A 19425-nucleotide genomic window follows, 5' to 3' on the forward strand; every position below is an offset into this window, starting at 1 on the left:
TGTTTACAAAGAAGCCGATGCAGAGGCGCGAAGAACAAGGTACATGATGCTTAATGCAGCGTTTAACGGACTAGTAAAATACTAAACGTTTAATAAATAAGTTGGCGGTTAAACAATTAAACGACTAGTCGCGCACATCCCTACAAAGGAGTGCTCTGCATTTTCTGGACTGGCAAGACAACACTTAACATTACAGTCAACAGAAAAGGATGTGTGTTTATATGAGCATGTGTCCATATTAACACATGGCCAATCTATTCTTGCAAATTCAATCAGTAACCTCTAAATTTGTAGTCATCATGTAATCATCAGCTTGATTTTTGTTTAGTATGGTTCCTGTAAGGTAAACCGTGAGGGAAAAAAAACAAAAAAAGCACAAGCTGCTGTGGCTGATTTATAGAGCAGAGATTTTAACAAAGTGCAGGTGCAGGGTAAGGAAAGCATACCTTCTTCATCAATCCACTTCATGGTGAAGAGTTGGTCATTGTCCATGGAGCACATGTCCCTCACCTCCCCGTATAGGCCCTCATACGAGATAGATGGCTCAAAATGTGTGATCATTATGTCCCTGTAGATACAGAAGAATCAGTGAAATATTTATTTTAAATTTTATTTAACCAGTGTGATTACTTTAGATGCAACAAGCACATGCTGAATATGTGGTGGTACAGATATAACATTGGACAGCGCTGCCATTCTAAAAAATGTTGTTCATTCAGGTAGTCAAAATTGCCTGCCGGCACAGTGTTCAAACTGACAGTGCACTGCATTACGTTATGATGTAGCGAAGTACAAATATTGTTAATGTGAAAAATGGCTGCACTACCAATGTCAACATAGTAATATCAGTTATGCTTAGTGCAGTGTTTCTCAAATAGTAGGGCACACCCCCCCTGGGGGGGCGCTGAGGCATGTCAAAGGGGGCACGAGTGACTGGGAGGAAAAGGTAAGTCTACACGGAACTAATTAGCTGAACAATTGTTTTAATGTCGGCGTAATTTTTCGCGGCATACAAAAATACTGAAATTGCGCTGGCCCATACACTGTATATGTGCTGGCCATTCAGACTCGGAAGTACAGACTCCCGAGAACGGGAGAACACATCGTTAATGTGCAGTCGGAACACCAGTGCACTTCTTTGCGTCACGTACTCGGCTCATCTACTCCGATTATTTTTACCAGAGCTGTCAAACATATGGCCTGCAGGCCAAAATCGGCCCGTCAGACGGTCCATTTCGGCCCACGGGGACGACTTTACAAATGATACAAATTACTACATTAACTGTAAATTTTAAATTTGTAAAACTGTAAATTTAAAATAATTTCTAGACTTTGACAAGTCTTTTTGATCATGAAGTAAAATACTGGATTGTTCAGTTCCAGATACCTGTGACTGAATGTTTTGGATTTTTGTAGATAAACTGTAATCTGACAGTTACAATGCTTGTATAAATAATAAACTGAGACATAGTAGGCTACCTGAAATTTCAGGTTCATCATGTTTTGTAAAAAGATAGTTCATTAAATGTAAACATTTTTCAAAATGTACTTTATTTTAACTAAAACAAAGGAGAAAAGTTAGAGTTGTCATTACTTATAGGTTATTATGCAGTAATTTTTACTGGGGGGGGCCACCAGAGATCCATCCATCCATTCTTTATACACCGCTTTATCCTCACTAGGGTCACAGGGGGTGCTGGAGCCTATCCCAGCTGACTCGGGCGAAGGCAGGGGACACCCTGGACAGGTCGCCAGTCTGTCACAGGGCTACATATACAGACAAACAATCACACTCACATTCACACCTACATGCAATTTAGAGTAATCAATTAACCTCAGAATATTTTTGGACTGTGGGAGGAAGCCGGAGTGCCCGGAGAAAACCCACGCATGCACAGGGAGAACATGCAAACTCCATGCAGAAAGATCCCAGGCCGGGATTTGAACCGGGGATCTTCTTGCTGCAAAGCGAAAGTGCTAACCACTAGTCCACTGTGCAGCCCCCAACAGAGATCAGATTCCCTAAAATGAGTTTGCCACCTCTGATCTGTACAACAAAATGGAATCAGTTAAAGTAACACAGCCCTGAATATTCAATTCAATTCAATTTTATTTATATAGCGTCAATTACAGTCAAATCGTCTCAAGACGCTTTACAGAACCCATATGCCTGACCCCCAGAGCAAGCCCAAAGGCGACAGTGGCAAGGAAAACACCCTTTTAACAGGGAAAAAACCTTGAGCAGAACCCATACGTTTTCACAGTATGTATGTGTGTATATATATATATATATATATATATATGTATGTGTACGTGTGTGTGTGTGTGTGTGTATGTACACTACCCGGGAAAAGTTTGGACTCACACCTAATTTTTCTGTGATTGGTTCATATTACCTAAATTATGAGTGCAATTTAGCCATGTTTCATTTCTAATCACAGTAGAACTATAGAGAACACTGAAAACAAAATTGAAGCATTTAGCATATAATACTGTTAATAAACTGTCTAAATCCGTGACTCATCAAAATAGCCTTCTTTCGCTTTGACAAATTCGAGGCATTCTTGCGAACAGTGACATGAGATAATCACTTGAAATTTCTTCCCATGCTTCTGCCAACATCTCAAAGGTTTGCAGCACTTGTGGGTTGCTTTTTCTTGATGTTTCTGTCCAGTTCATGCCATGCAAGTTCGATGGGGTTAAGGTCAGGGGATTAAGCTGGTCAAGTCATAATCCTTAGCTTCCCCTCCTCTTCTTTCTTGGCCAAATACCTCTGACACAGTTTGGAGGTGTGCTTTGGATCGTTGTCTTGTTGTAGTGTGAATGGTTGTCCCACTAAATGCAGCCCAGAGGGAAAGGCATGCCTCTGTAAGATACTGTGGTATCCATGCTGATTTAGAATTCCTGTGACTTTGTGCAGATCACCAGTCTGTCCCCCTGCAAAACAGCCCCAGACCATCACGCTACCTCCACCATGCTTTACTGTGGGAACAACACACGCAGGAGTCAAGCGTTCTCCAATCCTACGTCGAACGTACTTGCGCTGTTTTGATCCAAACATTTCAAAATTTGACTCATCTGTAAACAGAACTGCTTTCCATTCTTCTACAGTCCAGTTTCTATGTTCCCTAGCCCACTGAAGTCTATTCTTTATGTTCTGCTTTCTTAGCATTGGTTTCCTGGCAGCTACCTCGCCTTTCAGACCAGATTCCCACAGTCTACACCGCACAGTATCCACTGACACATTATTGCTCCTGGTTGAGTTTAGCTGAGCTCTTATTTCTGGGGCTGTCTTTTGTCTATTTTGAAGACTGGTGACCCTGATGAACTTATCTTCAGCTTTAGACGTGACTCTGCTTCTACCAAAACGAAATCTGTCTTCATGTGAACCTGTTTCTCTTCATATCTCTTTAATGTTTTTGCAACTCCACTTTGTGAGACTTTAACTTTCTGAGCAATTTGTCTTGTAGAATAGCCTTCTTTTTTCAAAACCTGAATTTCAATTCTTTTTTCTTTGCTTAACTGAGATTTTCTGGCCATTTCTGTGCTACTTCAGATTTAGATCATTTTCAAATTAGCTAGACGTTCTTCTTTCCAGAAATTGTCAGTCTTTTATATCAACTCAAAAAGGTAACACAAAATATTTGTGAACAGAGTAAAGAACTGTGAATCAAGGTGTGAAAAACATTGTATTGGAAGGGCTTAGTTATTACAGGGGACATGCAACCCTTTGTAAAGATATTTTAAGTGTTTTTAACCAAACAAAAGATAGGGTAATGTTGCTACCTAAACCTTCTAGTAATGCTTTCGTCAATAAATGCTTAGAAATATCCCTACTTGAGTGCCATACTTGATTAAATTTTGTTCATAGCATACTCATGAATGTTCTTGCAATAATTAGAAATAACAAATTGCTAAAGTTAGCTCTTAATTGGGCTGTTTTGACAAAAATATGGGAAAATTAGGGGCAAATCCAAATTTTTGCCAGGCAGTGTATATGTACAAAGTTATTTGGGGGGGGGTGCGCGTGGAAGTTTTTTGTCCTCCGAAGGGGGGCCTGACAGGAAAAAAGTGAGAACCACTGGTTTAGTGGAAGATATGCTCGACACAGAGAGGAAAAAGTCGAACTGGTGCATTAATAGGCACAAAATAGACCAGGACCAAATTAATGAATAATAATATAGCTACCACCTATGAACACAGTACATTATTTATGTATTAATGTTAAAGGAACAAATGCCATTAATGCTGCTATTATTATAGTTTATGGCATTGTCTACAAAACAGTGAATACAGATTTAGCCCAATATCGTGTATCATTTTGTGTTACCAAAAAAGAATTGCTCAATCTATAATGTATCACAGCTGAGTGAAATATATCTTAAGTCTGAGGTCATGAGTTCAAAACAATCCACTTTAAGGATACCACCCTAACAAACAGTCCAAAACCCAATAATGTTCCATTTTCAATAAGCTTCAGTCAATTTTCGCCTGAAATTTCTACTGAAGATGTACAGAAAGTAAACTGAATGCTGTTCTTGAACTGTTTGGAGTACATGCATGGTTGAGGTGTCTTTTGAAAGCTGACAACCTGAATTTTCATCCAGTGCAGTCAGAATTACTCGAGGTGCTACTGGCACAGAGCATTTTATGTTGGAACACACTGAATTATGATGAATTTTATTCTCGCCTAAATTTTTTCCCTAATAAAACACTTGAAAATAAGTGTGGCAGCACTGTGAGAGCTTGAAAACACAAAAAGGCCACAACCTGGGGTCTTACATAGTTCAGGTCAAAATTTTAGAGCAATACTACAAGAAATGAGTGTTTCACACATGTATTTGTACTGCTATGCTCTGGCGCTGTCAATTTTGGACACCCTCTGTACACCCTGGGCAAAAATGGTATATGTTCGTTTTTCAGCCCATTTTCACATTATTTTCACTCCAAAAACTCATAAAGAACTCAAAAAAATCACTTCAGATAAGCTTCAGTGTGGATCTTGATCAGTATCAGAAGCACAGAGGGACACAGAGAGAGGCTGCAGCTGCTGCCCGCAGCGGACGTGTGAAAAATCACACAGGCCTGTTAAAAGAGGCCTCTTGGCTATTCAGCAAGCTCATTGGCTACATACCCTGTCAGTCAAACGTTTCCTTCGATGTGATTTGCTCAGAATTTACTGACGAAATTGGGTAAGTCCAGATCCATCAGTCTCGGCAACGGTTGGCTGTTTAGGCATCAGAGGCAGCGATGAGTCACTTGATTGGTTGAAATGCGGTTGGAATCGAAAGCTTAGGCTTCAGTCGCCATTTTCAGTCCAAGACCGCGTGGATATGTGTATGCTTCATAAAAATATGGACAGAAATACAGTGAATATGGAACGCGCAGCGCCACCATCAGTGTTTTCCAAGAGCGACCGCGGCCCGCGGAATCACGGTTTACCGCTCATCTGTCCGCGGGTTGCTGCCAAAGTCTAATCACTTGGTCCTTGTGTCATTTCTGACCGACCCTGAAAACTTAATTCAAATCCCTGAGTCCGTTTTGAGTGATGTGGGCAACAAGGAAATGATTCACACACGCTGATGGTCACATCACTCCGCCGTGGCTCTCAGCAGCGAGACCGACACGCCCCGTCTCCCCCAGTTGTCCAACCACGGAGCGCGTTGTCTGGGGTCGCGTCCCGCTCAGGCGGTGGTCGACCCTCCGGACAACACGGACATTTCTCTCCACTCTTTGGTGGCATAATTAATCTAATTTGCCTCATTCTTTCAGTGCTCTAACGGATCTGGATGCAACAGTTTCCATCATGGTGATTTGTCTGGTCTGTTGTCTGCTCATTTCAGCCGTTCTAATATGTTTCGTGATTCTTTTTTTTAAAAAATTGTGTATCAATCGATGATTTTCTTTTTCTTTTTTGTATTCCACCACAATATTGCACGGTTGTAAAACAGTTTAGCTCCGCTTATTGGTAAATGAGAGACATTAGTATCGCACGTCTGCATCTTCAAACCATAAACAGGAAGTGAATTCGGTGACGTACGTGCATTACGTTTTCGCTGGGAGCTGCTATGATTGGTGAAACTCATGGGAGGCGGGCCAAAATTGCGGGAAAGTTACGGTGATTGGACAAAATTGCAAGGCCGCGCAAAATTCGCGGAGATTGGTTGATTTCGCACGATCGCAACATTTCTGGAGGGAATTGTTTGGGGATTGTTTGATTCATGAATGAGAATGTCCTCAGAGAGGAAGCAGGAGATTGGCAAGGGCCAGCAGACCATGTTGGGCTTCCTAAAAAAAAAACAGAGAACAGGTGTTTACCACTTTTTTTGCTTGCAAACTATGATTTGACATTATGAAAATTTACTGAAACAAATCCCATGAATGTAAACATTTCATAGATTTGTTCAATTACCTTTTATGAATGAATGAAATGACAGACGTACAGGAGAAATGCTGCCCTTTTTTTTTTTTTGCATGTCTGGATTCTGGGTGCTACCCATATAGATCTAATTTAGCCTTTTTCATTAACGCTCTAAATGATTGTAAATATTTTGTAAGATGAGTGAAATGATAAAATACAGGGGAAGTCCTGGCCAATTTTTTTTCACATCTGGACTTAGAAAAATATTCTGGGCATTTTGACTTTTTAATTTATGTTCTGATCTGCTGTATAATAATCAATGACTTTGTTTTCAGAGCTCGCAGTCACTCAGCCACCAGCAGTCTGAGTGAATAAACAAAACATGATTTACTTACCATATATTGATGTAAGTTTGTTTCATTCCCAGAGCTGCCTGGAGTGCCTAGGTTCCCATAAGTCTATGATCCCGTAGTTAAGGTCTCACACATAGTCATTAAATTAGGTTAATTAATATTTTCCCAAAACCAAACATACAGAAACATGCACAACATCTATGCTAAACATGCAGTTATGTTACAAGCCAGACAGCATACTAGAGAGGTTTTTTTTTTTTAAAGCAAACTCAAGACCTACCTTTTTAGTCTGGCTTTTAGCTAATCATATTTATCAATATTATTTGATCTTATTTATTTATTTATTTTTATTGTTATTTTAGTCTTAGCTCCAGTGTTCCCTCATTTTTAATGAAAGATGGCGTTTCCTCGGTCCTCTTTTTATATTTTCTGTTAAAATCTGTCCCACATATCTTTGTATGTGTGTGTGTGTGTAAGTGAGTGTGTTTGCTGTATGTGGATTGGTGGGTTGCGGGGGTGGGGTGTGGGGGAGGGGTGGTTGTATTTCTCATTGTATTTTTATTAATTTTAATTTATTTTGTCCCTTTATTTCTATGTAAAGCACTTTGTGCTACAAATTTTGTATGAAAAGTGCTATACAAATAAAGTTTGATTGATTGAAGAGACCAGACACACATACTACTGGTGAAAGTGCAGTTTGCTTGAAAATTGTGTACTTAAAACTCACATTTTGATGAAATGTACTTAAATACACAAATCATATGACAAAACCAAGTGCTAGAAAAATGTTAAATTACACAAATAAAATGCACCAGAAGCCACCAAATAGCACTAAAAAAAATCAAAAATTTTCTTGGGGGGGCATGCCCCTAAACCCCCCTAGATTGTGCGCACCTCCGTTACGCAAGAGTGGTGCAGGCTACTTTATTTCTAGTGCAGGATACAAATACTTCTTGGGAAAACTCTGCACCATGCGTCGCATGGACGCGCACGGAGCCGAGCTATTTGTGGATTATTTACTTATTTCAAGACATGTTTTGGACAAAATATTATACTTGGTAGTATTGTCTGGATGACTACGCTTGGATTATGGCCGGTTTTTGTGGATTATTTTCATCTCTGACCAGTAAAAGAGTGTCCAAAAATCGTCCAAAGGTGAGCTGTGCCCTTTAAATTTTTGTTGTTTGTTGGAGAAATGTGTTTATATTACCCGCTGTGGTAATCACATCTGAAAGTGGTTTATACCGGCGGATTTATGAGAATCTAAGCTTTCCATGGATGTATAGCGTTTCTATCATCGCGTTTGCAGCTAAAAATGCTTTTGCAGATAATGCTTTTGCTTTTGCCCGTATTCGGGCCCATACAGCTTAAGGGGTAACAGAGAAAAGCAGCAGCATTCACAAGGTTGGAATTAAAAAGATTGTTATGTTCATTAGATAACTGGCTAATCAGATGATCAACTGATTGTGTCAGGAGCACTAGTTATTACTCATGAACATTTAATTAAAACACTCTCCTCCTCCAGTCTCCCCGTCACTGTCTCTGATGCACTCAAAGAATGCCAGACTTTCAATGGAGAGAAAAGAGGTGAGAGAGTGCTCTTTTTTCCCCAAACACTTCTGTATGTGAGTCACAGTCTCACACAGTCTGTCACATTTGTGTGTGCATTCATCCGTGCAGCATGATTGTGGGTGTGAGAAAGAGAGCAAAACTAAGAGCTAAAAAGACTGCAAAAGAGAGAGAGAGAGACAGAGAGAGAGAGGCAGAGAGAAAGAGAGAGAGAAGCAGACTACAACAGAATGAATCAGAGACGATACTGGTGGCCGCTGTAGTTAAGGCTCACTGTCCACCCCTTTGGCCCATCAAGCAGAAAAAAATTCCAAACACACTGCACTTTATCAACAAGCACATCACTCTTGGCCTCTTCAAGTCACACCCACACAAACATTTGAGATGTGGGATAAGAACTGCAGAGCAACTATCCCTGTGGAAGAGATCATCTGTCCCTCATAATTTCATGACAGCATTAGGATTGATGTTGCCTTCTCCAGCACTCTGGTCAGCCTCTGCGATGTTTATGACCCAAAGGTGGAAGATGGTGATGGTACACACAAGCTTTTACAAGCCGGCAGGCGACAGGGTTCTGTGCTCAGGATTCTATCTGTTTGGTGTCAGGAATAAGGGGAGACGGACAAAAACAAGGGATGTAGAGCAAATACACTGCTCAAAAAATTAAAGGAACACTTTGAAAATACATCATATTTCAATACGGAGAAAAAACAAACTGGATATTAGCATTGATATGGACTGGATAATGTGTTAGGAATGAAAAGTGCCACACTGTTTGATGGGAATGAAAATTATCAACCCTCCAGGAGGGCTAAATTCAAGACACCCCAAAATCAAAGTGAAAAACTGATGTGGCGGGCTAGTCCATCTTGCTAAAATTCCTTGGCAGCAACTCAAAATGGTATTCAGTAGTTTGCATGAGCTCCATATGCTTGTATGCATGACTGACGATGCCGGGACAAGCTCTGAATGAGACGACAGATGGTGTCCTGGGGTATCTCCTCCCAGAACTGGACCAGGGCATCACTGAGCTCCTGGACAGTCTGAGGAGCAACCTGATGGTGTTGGATGGAACAAAACATAATGTTTCCAAAGGTGTTCTATTGGATTCAGGTCAGGTGAGCATGGGGGCCAGTTAATGGTATCAGTTCCTTCATCCTCCAGGAACTGCATGAGTTCTCTTACCACATAAGACTGGGCATTGTCGTGCACCAGAAGGAATCCAGGACCACTGCACCAATGTAGGGTCTGACAATGGGTCAAAGGATTTCATCCTGATACCTAATGGCAGTCAGAATGCCATTGTCCAGCCTGTAGAGGTCTGTGCGTCCCTCCATGGATATGCCTCCCCACACCATCACTGACCCACCACCAAACCAATTCAATTCAATTCAATTTTATTTATATAGCGTCAATTACAGTCAACTCGTCTCAAGACGCTTTACAGAACCCAAATGCCTGACCCCCAGAGCAAGCCCAAAGGCGACAGTGGCAAGGAAAAACACCCTTTTAACAGGGAAGAAACCTCGAGCAGAACCCGGCTCTATATAGGGGGGACCCATCTGCCTGCTGGCCGGGCGGGTTGAGAAGGACAGAAGAGGGCAAGGGGGAGGGATGGGAGAAGAGGGAGGGGTGGGAAAGCAAGGAAAACACAACACACATTTGGATACATGCATGACAGGATATGTGACACAGACAAAGTATAAGCTAACATTGAAAACTGACTCATAATTTACTCTTATGATGTACGGCTCTGACATTAAACATACTCCATATATAGCTAGCAGTAAAATTCAAACAGTATGTAAGTTAGCATAACAGTATAGTGAAGGCAATGCAGAGTTGACTGGTGGAAAAAGGGAGTTGGAAGCAGAAGGCTGGAGGAAGGTCAGCGGCAGCATCCCACAGTGGTGCTGAACAACGTTACAGGCAGCATAACATTCTCCACGGCTTCTCCAGACCCTTTCATGCCTGTCACGTGTGCTCAGAGTGAACCTGCTCTCATCTGTGAAAAGCACAGGGCACCAGTGGTGGACTTGCAAATTCCTGTGTTGCCAGCCGAGCTCCACGGTGCCAGTCAGCGAGCACAGCAGGCACTAGAGGACGCTGGGCCCTCAGACCACTCTCATTAAATCTCTTTCTGATTGTTTGATCAGAGACATTCACACCAGTGGTCTGCTGGAGGTCATTTTGTAGAGCTATTGCAGCGCTCATCCTGTTCCTCCTTGCACAAAGGAGCAGATACCTGTCCTGCTGATCGGTTGAGGACCTTCGACAGCCCTGTCAAGCTCTCCCAGACTAACTGCCTGTCTCCTGGAATCTCCATGCACTTGAGAATGTGCTGGGAGACACAGCAAACCTTCTGGCAATGGCACGCATTGATGTGCCATCCTGGAGGAGTTGGGACTGTCTGTTGAACCTCTGTAGGGTCCAGGTATCGCCTCATGCTACCAGAAGTGACACTTACCCTAGCCAAATGCAAAACTAGTGAACAGTCAGACAATATTAGGAAGGAAAAAATGTCAGCAGCCTTCACCTGTAAACTCATTCCTGTTTTGGGGGTTGTCTCATTGTTACCCCTCTAGTGCATCTGTTGTTAATTTTATGAACACCAAAGCAGCTGAAGCTGACTAAAAAGCCCCTCAGTTACTTACTTGACCAGATCAGTATCCCACAGTATCCCACATGATTTGATGCAATACTTAGATTAAAAAGTGTTCCTTTGATTTTTTTGAGCAGTGTACATTGGAGCAAAAAGGGGATAATGTGTAAATGCTGTCCCACTAGTCAGGGAGTGACCCACAGGGACAAAGACCTCTTACTCCTTTTACTGCTATCGTCAAAGATAGGTCTAATTTTTCATCAACTTGAGAGCTTTATAGCAAGATGATAAAATACCAATACTTGGAGTAAACAACGCACGCTTTTAAGGATACATACTGTACAGGTCCAAAGACAGCTCAAGTCTACAAAGGTCAATACTTACCAGGAGGAAACACATAAAAATACACAATAGACTGTGATTTATTAGCTGATAATCTAGTTTCACATTAATGTTGAGTATTTGAAGGACTCATCATAGTCCAGCTTTTGCACTGCAGGTACTAAGCTGTCTGAACTGAAAGATCGCACGTCAAGAATGAAAAAAGCACTCTGAGCAAGAATACATTGGTGTTAAGAGTCAATCTGATTCATACTCTTCCCTCCCATCCTCCCTCAGTTTCTCACTGTCTTCCTCCATCCTGCTGGTGTTAATCATTGTTCTTGAGAGGGGGAGGAAAAGACTGGCAACTACACTCCTACAGTCTGATCTCTCCTCCAGGACCAGCATGGGAGCTCTGCTTCCTCCAAAAGCCCTGATAACATCAGAAGATAGGGAGCACTTGAACACACATACTACACTACACTAGGGCTGGACCTGAATATCCCGAATATCTGAATATTCGTTTGCTACGGTACTATCCGGATATTAATTTTAGTATCCGAATTAGGGCTTGACCCGAATATCCGAATATTCGTTCGCTACGGCACTATCCGGATATTAATTTGGTATCCGAATAATAACAAATATCTTGGGGATTGGGAAACAAGACATGCATTAAAAATATGCAATTTTGGGCAGTGGGAAGTTGTGACAGGTATAGTAAACTATTTTGGGTCATGTTACAGATAAAGCATGTGAATGAATTAATGGAGAAAATATACCTGGCAGATTTATAATAAACCCCATGACAATTGTTAGCTTCAGGCCCAATTTTCTGCATTACTGTGTTTTATCATTGCTTTAAATCAAATACCTCTGGATTTTTGACCGTTTTTCAGACCAAACACGAGCTTAGACATCATCTTCAATTTTCAGAACTTCAGTAATTACCTTCACATTCATTTTTGACATTTCAGCAATGCTGCACTGTTACTCTTCTGTCATCTTAGTGCACTAAATTTGAGACTGCACTTGTCTAATTATAACTAGAGCTTAAACAATTAGTAAATTAATCCACAAGAAATTTTCTGGCAACATTTTAGAAAATCTTTTGAACAAGGTCAGGTTTCCAGAAAAATATTTCTCTTCATCTCTGATGTTTTTTTTTCCTTTACTGACATAATAATTTTATGAATAAAAATGGGTTATTATTTCACCCTAAAAATGACTATACTAAACTGAAGTGAAAGAGACTTTATTCCCACAGTTGAATTGACAGGCAGCTGTTTGATAAATAAAGCACAGAAGCTTCTGTTGCATTGTATGAATTGCATTAGCATCAGTGTTTGTCTCTACCTTTTCATGCAGACACAAATTATAAAAATTAACTAATACACGAATCTCAAAAAATACATCTACTCCTTTTACATATATGAATTTATATGGTCAGTGACAAGTAAATATAGTGCTAAACTAACCTGGTGACCTGTGTTAGACGAAGGCAACAGTACTGTGGGATTTCTCTCGGTGACTAAGGCAGAAGAACTGTGCAGTACGCAACTGGGAGCTCATCATGATGAGAAACAGGGAGGAAGTGCCTTTCCACACAGATTTGGCATTCCTTTGCTCTTCCCTGTCCTACAGTACAGCTAAATTAAAGAAGGAGGAGGAGGAGGAGGAGGAGGTGGTGGTGGCAGAAGGGCAAGAATTGGGCCTTATGCTTCTGGTGTCTTAACTGTCGTGAGTAGGACTCTGCAGCCCCATGTGTCCTGTATGAAGCCATTCGTCACTGGTGAGAACTCAAGCAGGAAGAAGGGTCAAGGTGCCTCTCTGGGATTCCAAGAGCACCTAGGATCATCCATCTCGCTTTCACTGTTGCCATGCATGCGCCCAGCAATATCTTCAAAGACCCACATGTGCTCACTCAGAGAGTCAGAATCAACTGCTAACACAGACTCGTGTCGGAAGAAAAACTAACAGACACGGAAAAAAATGCAGAAATGGACAAGCAGAAGTATAAACTGTAACAACAACTACCCAGACAGAGACAATGCCCTGAAAAAATCCTCCCAGTTCAGTCCCAGTAAGGTCAAGATGAATGAAACACAGCTATACTGGTCTACAATGCAAGACGCTGTGGTCTCCAGGCAACATGGCCCACCTGCAGAACTACATAGGAGGGAGCCTTGCTCCACACAGCACAATAACACCAACCAAACGCTCTCTTGCTGAGCCTGGGGACAAGGTCGCTCCTAACAACAAACTGACACGTGCACGCAATCACTTTGGCTAGCTTACACACAATATGCAAGATGTTACAACACAGACAATACAACGGATGTTAGCAGCAGCTGAGAATCAAAGATATTCAAACTTGTTAGTTAAATTAGAAGTGGAGACGTGTACTGGTGGATAAATGGGCAGATGTCTGTATGATTTCGTGGTTCAATGCTTGAGGGGCTTTCAGAGCAAAAGTAAACAGCAACACAAATACACTTGCCATATTTTAAACAAAGCTGGGCCTTTGAAAACAAGAAGCAGCTCCTTTCAAAGAGGAAAATAACTGAACTGCTCCATCAAGCCGGCGTAATCCCAGTTTCCTGCCAAACAACATGCACAGGAATCCTGAAGTTGATCTGGCACATAAGAGGTCTTGTGTTAGTGTTGGCAAATCTGCAAAAGATATTTTTTCTAGCTTGACATGGTTGAAGTTAGATATAGAAATGTATTTTTTTATGTTAGAAATACCAGCTATTATGGGAGACGCCAGCGTGTCGTCATTTGCTGTGTTCACGTGGTACAAGACTGCTACTGGTTGGCAAGAACCGGCAGTAACATAACGGCTTGCTATGAGAATGGTATCGGGTTTGAAACAAATACGTAAAGTTATCGCTTTTCATGAATGAAATTGCACATGTATTTACCACAATGGTAATAGCGTGTGTAGTTGTTGGTTGTACGAAGCATTTTGAGAAGGGATCAGGCTTGAAATTTCACCGAATACCGATGTCAGGAGAGGGAAGATGGCGGTGGCTTCAGCCATCAACAGGAAAAATTGTACCCCAGTAAGCAGCAGAGATCGTGTCTGTGGCTCCCACTTTTCTTCAGGTAAACTATTCAACAGTTTAGCATGTTTAGTATGTCCAACTTTGAGCTTATTTACCAAAAGATATTGATTTAGTGTCGCATCCTTCGCGTGAAGCGATCTCTACACTTTCGGTTTGGTTCAGTGTTGTCATGTGTTACCGATCGCTTTTTAGGCGATGAAAGTATACTAAAGTCGAATGAAGCATATTCAATAACATCTCCTTAAGCCAGCAGCCTCCTATTTGTAACCACATTTGTTTCTGTATGCGTCTAGCAATCGTTTTTTAGAATTGTCCTATTTTCGATCACCAATGCTGTGGGTCTGTTACTGTTACATAAAAGCCATACTGCAGACAAAAAATACAGCAACTTCTTGACGTTTCTTTGACATCTTGTTGAAGATTAACAGAAGATATATTATTTTTAATTCATAATTTTATATTTTTGGGTGGGTGAACTGCTCAGCGGTGTCAATCAATTAAAAATAAATGTCAGTGAAGGAAATGTCGGGTCACAATGAAGGATCGTCAACCCACCCAGTCTTCAAATTGTAGGGATCTGGCAAGGTTTTACTGTTTCCCTGATATCTCAGCTTACTCACGTATATTTGTCGGGCCTCAGGTGATAAGGATTGAGCATAATCGGACAATTTCACGGAAGGATAGTTATCAGCCATTGTTCCTCTGGTTCCTCTTGCCAACCAGCGCGGTAATCACGTGACTCCGTGACGTCACTGTTTGTAAACACTGGCGTCTCCCATACACACAAGTTATCCTTTTGATAGCTTATATCAAATACTTGAGCAAAAACCATAAAACCTGTAGAACGAAGACCCTTCATATACATAATCTAAAGGCATACAGACAAGTTTTACTTAGTTGTAGTTACTTATGGAAAACCTGGAGTTTTCTTGGCTCTGGATGGGCCTGTTTCCTCACATTTCTGATCCTTTGATAAAAAATGAAATAGAAAGTCACAGTCTGAAAAATAATCATAAGTTGCAGAACTACCGTCACTCTGTACTTTTGTTGGCAGTGACTACTACCACAGTACAGTATCAGCATCACTGTCACTTTCTGGTCATTTGGTCAGTTCATTTGTAACCATTCTCTACAGGCCATCAGCCTGAATGAGAGCAACATGAAGACAAGCCAGTGACAAGCTGAGACTGCTACAGGCTGACACCAGTCTGCTGGCACTGACTGACAGCACACATGCAAACTGGAAAGAGTGGACTCTAAGATACTACATTGAAAGTAGATAAACTGAGACATTATTACCACAGAGTAAGGTCATGAAAAGACTCAGGGAGCTGGTTGCTTGTTGAATTTAAAGGCTGTTCTTAAACATTCACATTGCTTATGCTTTAAACCACAGAATTGGAACTAATCTGTGAAATCAGCTACTGTACTAGTGTTTAGGTGACAGGAAACCTCCAAACTCTAAAGTTTTAACACTACATGGTAAAGAGATTCTGTTCGAAAGTAACCATCCTTCAATCACTATTTTCATTTTTGATTAATTGGTTGTAATTGTTAAACTATATGTATCAAATTAAGAAATGACTGTGTAAAAAAAAGCCAAAAATTCCAATCACAATATTCAAATGTATTTAGTGTACTACTGCAAATGACAGACTAAAGAAGCAAATCCTGGCACTTCAGAAGTTGAAACCAGACCACAAGCCACTTAAAAAAAATACGAGAACAACTATCAAAATAGTTGATGATCAACAAATTGGTGAAGCAATCAATTACTAAATAATTATGTCTTTCTGTCCTAATTTTACATCACATATTCATTATTTGTAGAGACATGGGGCTACTGCCCGAGCTAACATACTGATTGAGTGTATTACTAAGTCTTCCTTCTCCGACTCTTGACTTCTACAGGGAAACAATAACAACTCTGACAACATCTTGGCTTAATGCATCCCAAAAGAAAAACGATAAGACCATTATACTGCATTCCCTCTTTGTAGCATACTTCAGATTCCTCAGCAGTAATGTCATAAATACTTCACATGCTTTGTTCTGTCAGATGACACCTAATGATCAACACACATTACAGAGTTCTTGAGGTGTGTCACAGAACCAGCAAGAAATACAACAGGTCTGCCTGAGGTGACTTGCACTACACGTTTTTCAAGTCTTGGCTGGCCTCCAATCACTGGCTCTATCAAACCGAGGCAGTGGGGCAAGGAGTGTCATAGGATAAACAACGAAGTGATCCATATTTTTCATTGCCACAATTCGACTGCAAAACTCAAACAGCCGACTTGCGTCTGGAAGGTTTTAGTAGCCTCTTATCTTATCTCTTAGTTTGGCAAAACTGAAAGCAGTGGTTTGTCATGCTGGATCAGGAACTTGGACATTTATTGCTCAGACACTATTGCCAGCCTGCTGGTGAAGTCTGTTTCCCTACAAGTAGGGTTTACTGAAGCAGCATTTTCCCTGACTGGGGAAGTAAAGTTAACTATATACAAATGTTAAGATATGTTTGGGCTCGGGCTATAACCGGAAGAGAAAGCTAATAGAATCTATGAACAACAGAAAATCAATCGGCAATATCTTGGATAGTTGTTTGAGTCTTTTTGAGGAAGCAAAAGTGTCCAATTTGTGCTCTACTCCTCAAGTGTGTCGAATTTATTTCTATTTTACACTGTTTTAAATTGATTATCTTTCAGTTTTGGACTGTTGGACCAAAAATAATCTATTTGTAATTTGAATTCAACATTCAAAAATAATTAGGACTTTCAGCTATAATTAGGACAGCAGTTTGGTTGAGACTAATTTATGAGAAAAGAGACTTAAGTACAACATTATGAATCTATATGAAACCTGGTAAATCTTTCACATGGCTTTGTTGCTTTAACTAATATTACATATGTACTGCTGTACTACTAGATAATACCCCCGAATCTGACAGCTTTGCTTACAGTGTCAGGCAGTTCATCTAGATAACTACCATACCTTAATTTGATCTTTCAGACCTTCTCAAAATTTTCTTAGTATCAGTAGTATTGCTTAGATTGTTGTTCTTATTGTCGCAACATACCGATATCATACAGCTCATCCCTAAATGACATAACATACGAATTTCAAGGTATGCTAACTTGTCAAAACTGCCAGTCAATCGATGATCAGTTCTTACTCAGACTGTACCAGAAACAGATAGTCAACATAGCTAGCAACTGTTAGCTAGTTGGGCTGATAGACTAGCTGCAAAGCTTACAAATTGTATCACATTGAACTATTTTTGAATGAATGAATTTGTTCGACAACGTGGCTGTCCAGCAGACACATTTTTTAAATACCACAGAGAAACTGGCTTCACACTGTCAACGCGTCTGGACAGTTTCACCTGTCTGCCTGGTTAAGTTTACCGAAACCTGGTACACAACATTAGCAAGCCGTTAGCTGACTTAGCTTATGTTAGCCAACTGGTTAGCCACGTTTCCAAGTCTACAACTGACAACAGGAAACTTGTTTAGAAGATAACTTATATACTGGAAGAGACGGTGATTTCTTACCCTTTATAATAAGCTTTCACCCTGACTTGGTGGGAATTCTCGCCGGGGTGGGACATGGTGCTGTCCCGCAACGTCGGCATCATAAGCTCAGCTGCGGACAGGTCGACTCACCGATACCTTCCTTCCTTCCTTCTTTGGCCTTGTACTTGTCACCACACCCCAAAACACTACGTTTCTATGGTCTGTCGACAAACAGCGTGTATATAGTGGCAAATAATGCTAGAAATCCAGATTTTGTCCTTTCTTACAAGAACAACAATAACACGTAAAGTAAAGAAAAACTTGCGGGGTCCGCCAAACAACTCCCTACCGCAAAGGCCTAACGACGGACGAGTCCACTGTCGGAATGCTTGGGGTGGCTCGTAAGTTGGCATCACAGGAACATGCTTTCGAATACGAAACAAATATTGCATTAAAAAATTAAAATACAAATTTTAATATATAATTATGGCTTATATCTTATAATAAACAACAGATAACATATTTAAAGCGAAATATATTACTTGGTAGCATTCAGACTGTACCAAGTTAAGCTTTTAATGTCGGTCAGTGCTGCATTCATGTTCAAACATCCAAGCTCGGAAATAGAAAACACCCTCAAGATATTACGCGCATTCAAGTGCTGTGGTTCGGGGGGGAACAAAACCGAGAGAATTCCTCAGCAATAAAACAGAAGTATGCGCTTTTGTTAACTTTAATTTTAGAAATGGACTGCTGTGCACTTTTAATGTAAAGCACTTTGTGATTTTTAGATCTGTGAAAAGTGCTATACAAATAAACTTTACTTACTTACTTGTACTGCTATGATAAGAATGGTGGGGGTGGGCTTTGTTTAAACAGAATAAAATCTAATGCAACAAATACTTTAAATATCAGAATTCTTTTAATTAATGTTTTGAATAAACACAATAAATCAACAAATGCATGGCGACATAAGATGAAATGAAATGAAAGCAGTTCACTTAATTCACTTACATCTGTGTCTGCTGCTGTATGCCACTTCAAAGGTTTCCTCTGGGTCCGGACAAGGTACGTTTTATCCGTTTGTTTCCTGGCTATAAAAGACACAAGCAGAAACAAAAAATCAAGCCGTTTTTTCGTTTTGAGCAAAAAACAAAAAAACAGGAAACGGTTCGTTTTTTCGTTTTTTCGTTTTGAACAAACAAACAAAAACAACAGGAAACGGTTGGTTTTTTCGTTTTTTCGTTTTCACCCCCAAAATGAAAATACGACTCAATATTCCGTTTCATTGGTGGGCGGGGCTTCGGAGCCTGCCAGTGCACAATAAAGCTCCTGCCCATCACAATAAAGCTCTTGCGCTGGCATTCATAGACAGACTGACTTTCATTGTATTGCCTGCCCCCACTGCACTTCCCCTAACTCTAAATCAAAGCAAGTCGTGTACACAGTAATGACAGTCATAACCAGTGGTGTAGTCTAGTTTTTTCTACTGGGTATACTCCAACCTCATAAACCAAAGCCAGGTCAGGTTCTCATATATGTGCGCGTGCACTCACACGTCCACACACACACACACACACACAGCAGCAGCTCCTTTATTTCAAACTACCAATTAGATACTTATAGACATTATACACAG

The 19425-nt window shown here is 40.7% G+C and overlaps 1 protein-coding gene across 4 annotated transcripts in view; it reads right to left on the bottom strand.

Moving 5' to 3' along the window:
• Nucleotides 1-18967, bottom strand: part of prkci (protein kinase C, iota) — a 70448-nt gene extending 51481 nt beyond the window's left edge. For 2 of the 4 annotated variants that reach the window (XM_051953367.1, XM_051953366.1), the window contains exons 1-2: nt 17826-18172; nt 447-568 (exon numbers count right to left, since the gene is read on the bottom strand). In XM_051953367.1, coding sequence (XP_051809327.1) covers nt 447-568; nt 17826-17908 — 205 coding nt within the window. In that variant the 5' untranslated portion in view covers nt 17909-18172. Of the gene's footprint in view, nt 1-446; nt 569-17825; nt 18173-18800 lie in introns of those variants that run through there. The other 2 variants (XM_051953368.1, XM_051953369.1) reach the window with 2 other exon arrangements.
• Between the last annotated feature and the right edge of the window lie 458 nt (nt 18968-19425).

The sequence above is a fragment of the Acanthochromis polyacanthus genome, chromosome 9, assembly GCF_021347895.1.
Source record: "Acanthochromis polyacanthus isolate Apoly-LR-REF ecotype Palm Island chromosome 9, KAUST_Apoly_ChrSc, whole genome shotgun sequence".
Taxonomy (NCBI): domain Eukaryota; kingdom Metazoa; phylum Chordata; class Actinopteri; family Pomacentridae; genus Acanthochromis; species Acanthochromis polyacanthus.